The 6,137-nt window shown below is 41.0% G+C and overlaps 1 protein-coding gene across 1 annotated transcript; it reads left to right on the top strand.

Annotated features, from left to right (window-relative positions):
* The first annotated feature begins 1,075 nt into the window (after positions 1-1,075).
* On the top strand, positions 1,076-6,013 carry LOC130170448 (complement C1q tumor necrosis factor-related protein 7). The gene is made up of 3 exons (XM_056377723.1): positions 1,076-1,291; positions 3,186-3,422; positions 5,151-6,013. Exons 1-3 carry the CDS (start codon positions 1,270-1,272, stop codon positions 5,777-5,779), a joined length of 888 nt encoding a protein of 295 aa, XP_056233698.1. The 5' UTR covers positions 1,076-1,269; the 3' UTR covers positions 5,780-6,013.
* The last annotated feature ends 124 nt before the right edge of the window (positions 6,014-6,137 follow it).

Below are 6,137 nucleotides of genomic sequence, written 5' to 3'. Positions count from 1 at the left end.
CACTGTTTTTTTTATAGAAATAGCACCAGCTCCAACAAAGCAGAACTTTTCATGTGCAGAACTTTAAGGCCTAAAGTGATTTAATTCTCCAATATTTCACAAAAGATTAAAGAAAACTTCAAAACAAGACAATGTGTAGCAGAACTCTTTTCCATTAATCATTAAACCGCTCAAATCTGTCCTGTGAGCCCTCCCCTCCTGAACCACTGGACTAAACAAGTGTCTAAAACTAGCTCCACCTTGATCAGCTACCACGGTCAAATGCTACTTGCCCATTCACACAACAGCACGAGAATCTAACAGTGACACATTTTTCACCTTCTGCACAATGACAGATTTTACTTTGGATGAATTTTGCTGATAATACTCCTTTACGTTCACATAAGGAATCTTCTGAGCGCTTAATAATAATAAATATTTCTTCCACCACTGGTGCAAATGTACATGTATTTTCTTGCATCTATTATATTTATTATATTATGAGACGAGTGACAATCTATGTACAGCATATGGACCTGTACATTTACATCCACAACACAAAACACCTGTGACTGCTTTTTTATGAAAGTGCAAATAGGTCAAATATATATAAGTCTAATCAACACATTCAATTACTTAATTAATAATCTCATTTGCAACCAGTCATGTTAATATATCATCTTGATTGTGGTGATAAATTTTTCAGATAATTCCTATAAAGGTGACCTCAACCAACCATTATGAGAAAAGGCAATGATCTAACCTCACCTCACTTTTGGCCCCATCTAGAGGTAAGTGTCAGAAATACAACTGACATTAACTGAAGTCAACATGGCACAAATGACTTCTGGCATTTATCAATCTGACTTTTCATGAAACAACGGCTTTACTTCTCCTCTGCGTGTCTGATATTTAAGGAGTCTTCATCCATGACATAATGGAGCTGACTCTGAATGCACACACAGTGTGTGCCGAGAGGATAGCTGTTGCCTGTTTGCCTCGGGAAATTTATGAGGCAGAGAGAAGGGAGTGGATAAGGGGAGGGAGAGGATGAGGGAGGGTTGGATGGATGGAATTCAGCCTGCTCCTGCTGTTTTTGTTGGTGCTGCTGCTGCTGCTGCTGCTGCTGCACCACAAGACGCTGTCAGCAGCAGCGACAAGTAACAGACGTCTGAGAGCACAGCAGCAAGAAGGCGAGTACCATGTTCACCAAGGACTCGGACCAGGAAGAAGACCGGACTCTGAGCACATAGGACCAAGACTCAGCAGTGAGAATCCTGATCAGCTCTGATGAACAGCTGCCAACTGTGGGGTAAGAACATTTGGTCACAGACTTCTGTCTGCAGTGTGTTGTTGACTATCACATCCTTGATTAGAGTGATAACTACAGACACACTGCTGTCTTTAAGACTTTAAGTTCCTCAGCTGAATGAATACCTTGAATATCTTTACAAATACTTGTCGGTGTGTGTCAGTGTGTGTGTGTGTGTACAGCTGGACCCACATGTCCTGTAAGCATGCATGGCTTCTTAGTGTGTGTAACTGCGTGTATCCAAATAAATACACGTACTATAAATAGTCCACAAGCTCCCTGAAAGGCTTTTAATAAAAATATCTGATTTCTTCTTTTTAAACTTTTTTAACATGATGACCTGGAATGACAAACCTCAAACCTCGTCTCAGGAATCATTGTGAGACTTCTATCTGACATCATTTAGAAACACCTTTGCGGTTGTAATAGAGACCACTGTCTCTGAAAGTGGACTCAGAAATGTTTAGTGAAGTACAGACAAACACAATCTTTTCCAAAGAATCTGCCTTGCTCCACCTATTTACTGGGAAGTAATAGAATGAGAACAGTGAGTTTTTTAATGGAGCTTCAGTGGGACATGAATGTCTTTATGTTGACTTTGTAACCAGAGGAGAGCTGCAGTCAGAGCCCCACAATGGCTATAAAATGGCTATAAAAAGTCTTACTTGTTACGTAATGATTAGTGTGTATCTGTGTGTAATCTAGTGTGTAATCTGTTTGTGTTTGCATGCATTCATTTAATGGCCTCGTGCATACGTACACATGCCCATGTGTGTAAAAAGAGGACCATTTTAATAATGATGACATCATTGCTGCAGAGCGGAACTGGCGGGCGGGGTTTCTCTCTCTCAGGACCTCACACTGGCTCCGTGACCAATTCATTACCCTCAAAATCAAAAACATACTAACACTAACGTGTGTGTGGAAGTATTTGTGTGTCCTTCCTGTCCATCTCATGATGTCTATCGTAACATATACTTGGCATCTTGCATCTTGTGTAATGCCAAGTGGAGCAATGAAAACACAGTTGTTTTTAAAGACGGACGTGGGGACGATCTAAAAACCTGACACACATGTTCCGAAGCCTCCTCCGGCCAGAGACAGCCGGCCAAGGAGCAGATGCAAAACTCATATTCTCACGCCCACATGGGCAAATATGCAAAGAACAAGGATTGTATTCATCAAATCCATAAATCACCCCGAAAGATTTTCCTGTAGAAGAATTTGTTCAGTATGTGTCTATATGTTGAGCATCTGAAAAGCTGCCAGACTGGCCTGAAGTGTGAAGTCACTCATTCACCACTGCTACTACTTTTGATCTCATGGTTATATTCCGTCAGCGAAACATGGTTAAACACGATGAAACCATTTCTCTGTCTCCCTCTCTGTGTAACATAAATGTATAATGTCTGATTCATTATCAGGTTCCCCTGACAGGAATTGTGCTGGATGTTATGTCATAACTTGGGAATGTTTTGGCAAAAAAAGAGAGAAGTCTTGGATCAGGGACAAAGGTTTCATCTGAGGTCTCTCTCATGCAATTCAGAGTTAGATGAGAACATCAGTGTGTGAGACAGAGTCAAATACCAATTGCTTCTTATTACAAGACTCACATCTGGCCTCATGCTGTAGTTGATCACCAATTTGATTCACTGCTTTGTTCTCTCTACGACCATGACAGCATCACTGCGTGTTTTATTGCCTTGTGAAAACTGATAATAGGTTCCTATTTCTGGTCGGAACCTGGCACCCGAACATGTTGTTTCTGTCTGATGTTCTCCTTCCCCTTCTCCTCTGCTCTTTTATATCTGCAAACACTTTCAGACACAAGGTTAAATCTTCAGGTCAGTGTGGAAAACAGAACAGACAGTAAAATTGTCATTTGTATTCACAGATTTGAAGATGTGGACATTGATGGGGGTGGTCTGTCTGTGCCACTGTGTCTTTGGACAGCTGTTTGAGACCAAGCTGAAAGGAGCGCCACGTCTGATCTGCAGTGTCCCCGGGTCACCGGGCCTGCCTGGCAAACCTGGTCTGAGTGGTCCCCCGGGAGCAGATGGGAATGTGGGTATCCCAGGAAGAGATGGCAGAGATGGCAGGAAGGGTGAAAAGGGAGAAAAGGGAGACACAGGTATAATATGAAACCTGAACAGATACAGCATCAGTTTATGTGTGCCAATAAATGAATACCAGCAGTTTGTGCCAAAGGAAAGTTTTTTTTTTTTATCTGACAGCTGATATAAGCAGGAGCAATGAAAGAGAATATGAACTGATGAGTTCCACAGAAAAACCATAAATAGATTGTTTATGGAATGAAATGTCAGACAAAATATTCAAAGTAGGAGCTATTTACAACAGCACCCACTGCAGGCTGGAAGATAAATGACAAATCCACGTAAACAATGTCCCCAAAAGGCCGAGACCATCAGGGACGGTACAGAGCAAACACAGTCAGTATATCCTGTGTATTTTCCTAATCAGGAACAGTAAACAATATTAAACCATTCTCAACTCCTGGTTGACTTACTAGGTGTTTCTTCTCGAGCGTTCAACCATAACTCATAACTTTCCTCTTTTATAAACAAAATATATAGCAAATGTGGTGTGTGACTGGCTCAGGAGCTAAGATGCTGTCCATGAACTAGCCTGGGACCTTTGTTTTTTTCCTCCTTGTTTCATGTCCTTATATCAAATAAAAGAATAAAATCATTAAAAAATTAGAATTAAAAAAAAAAACTATTAAGTGAATCTTGAGTTTAGAATATTTGATCATTTTATACTTTATACTTTACTTTTTTCATATTTTACACAAACATGATCTAAGAGCTTTTTGCCTGGGTTGTACTTCTAAGTATAAGATCCAAATAGTAGTGGACAGAGGTAGCTTTCAGTACTGCAAGAAATGAGAGATAACATAAATGAGACTGCTTCATGTTTGCTCTTGCATATCGTTTCGCTGTTCGAATGCATTTAGCAAGGCATACTGAGTTTCTTTCCATCTGGCTGCTGCTCCATCATATTTCATATTTATACTCACTATAGGAGAGGCACTGCTGGACTGAGCCTATATTTTTATAAGGGCTGGGAAGGATCCAATCCACCAGTGTTCGAATGTGTGTGCGGATGACCTGCAGTTAATGTTTCTCTTACATGTCTTTAGGTTTCGCATTGAGGCAATTCTACCAAATTAGGAGATATTATACAACTGGTTCACAACTCTTCACCCAAATGTGAACTCTTCCAAGTATCCCTCAACACAAACAGTTTATCGTGGTTGTTCACAGCTTGGTGTAAACCTCTTCTTCTTTAGATTATGAACAAGTTAATATTTCATGTGGGTAAAGCTGGCATCATGTTGCAAAGAGATTTGGACAGACTGTGCCTGTCTCACCCACAGAAATACTGCACTGATACAATCTCTGACCTGCAATCAATCCATCAGTGATAAATAAACGTCATGACCTGCGCTTTCCATTATGTGTGGAGACAGGAATTCAGACACACACCTTTATCTTAACATGAAACTACATATTCAGCATAGCTGTCTGTCCTTGCACAAACATACAGTGTTCTTTAGCTCCAGGATATTTACACTGTAGTCAACTGGATATAAGACAGTTTGGAAGAATCGAGCCAAAACTGTGCCTCTTCAATGTCAAGGTGGCTCTGTTCCAAGTGTGACTTAATACATGTCACTGGGTGTGGAGTTGTGTTTCCATTGACTATTCCGCTCATAGTCTGGTTCAACAAGTGCAGAACAGAAACTCACATGGCAGGGGACAAAGAATAAGCAATACAAAAGCAAAAGCATCAATAATGGTGCAGAAATGATGATCCAAATATGATTTTTCTGTTTCAGGGTTCAAGGGCAGAGTTGGCCCAACAGGTAGGATTGGAGAACGAGGTGATCGTGGCCCTGCAGGCAAACGAGGCCCTACAGGAGAGAACGGAGATTTGGGCCCACCTGGTTCTCTAGGCCGTGAAGGACATAAAGGGGACAAGGGTGAACGAGGTCCACGTGGCACTGCGGGAATCTGCAAGTGTGGCAGCCTGCTGCCTAAATCTGCCTTCTCTGTGGGAATCACCAGCAGCTACCCTACAGAGAAAACCCCCATCAAGTTCAATAAGGTGCTCTTTAATGAGGGCGAACACTACAACCCACAGACTGGCAAGTTTATCTGTGCATACCCAGGCATCTATTATTTCTCATATGACATTACACTGGCCAACAAACACCTGGCTATCGGTCTGGTGCAGAATGGCCAGTATCGCATCAAAACCTTTGACGCCAACACAGGAAATCATGACGTGGCGTCTGGGTCCACTGTGATGTACCTTAACCCAGAAGATGAGGTGTGGCTGGAAATCTTCTACCATGACCAGAATGGTTTGTTTGCAGACCCTGGCTGGGCTGACAGCTTGTTCTCTGGCTTCCTTCTCTATGCTGACACAAACTACTTTGATTTATTGGCAGAGGACTACGCATAGAACCTGAAAAACACAAAGCTAACCAAAAACTGCTACTGTCACTGGTATTTTGATACTGTTATTACACATATGGTATGGTCAAACTATATTTTTATACAAATGTTTGTACTGCTAGTCATATTATTACTATAGAGTCTTATCTACTGATTATATCATTTGATAAAGCTTGAATCAGTTTCTGATGTATTTGTTTTGAGTGGAAGTCAATAACTTAAATAAACATTGTTGACAGGTTGAGTTTGGTTTGGAGTTTTTCCTCTAGAAAAAGACAAAACTGAAACGTGTGAGAAAAACATTTAACAAAACGTAATATGAACCGTTAAAACGGAGCTGCTATTGGAAATATTGCCAAAAACAA

The sequence above is a fragment of the Seriola aureovittata genome, chromosome 6, assembly GCF_021018895.1.
Source record: "Seriola aureovittata isolate HTS-2021-v1 ecotype China chromosome 6, ASM2101889v1, whole genome shotgun sequence".
NCBI lineage: Eukaryota > Metazoa > Chordata > Actinopteri > Carangiformes > Carangidae > Seriola > Seriola aureovittata.
The sequence above is the reverse complement of the archived record's forward strand: the minus strand, read 5'-3'. Positions and strand labels throughout refer to the sequence as shown.

Bases quoted from the DNA above. Each gene is read 5' to 3' on its own strand.
- LOC130170448 (XM_056377723.1), top strand. From the start codon at position 1,270: ATGAACAGCTGCCAACTGTGGG. The intron at 1,292-3,185 runs GTAAGAACATTT...TTGTATTCACAG, and splicing joins GAACAGCTGCCAACTGTGGG to ATTTGAAGATGTGGACATTG. The intron at 3,423-5,150 runs GTATAATATGAA...TTTCTGTTTCAG, and splicing joins GGGAGAAAAGGGAGACACAG to GGTTCAAGGGCAGAGTTGGC.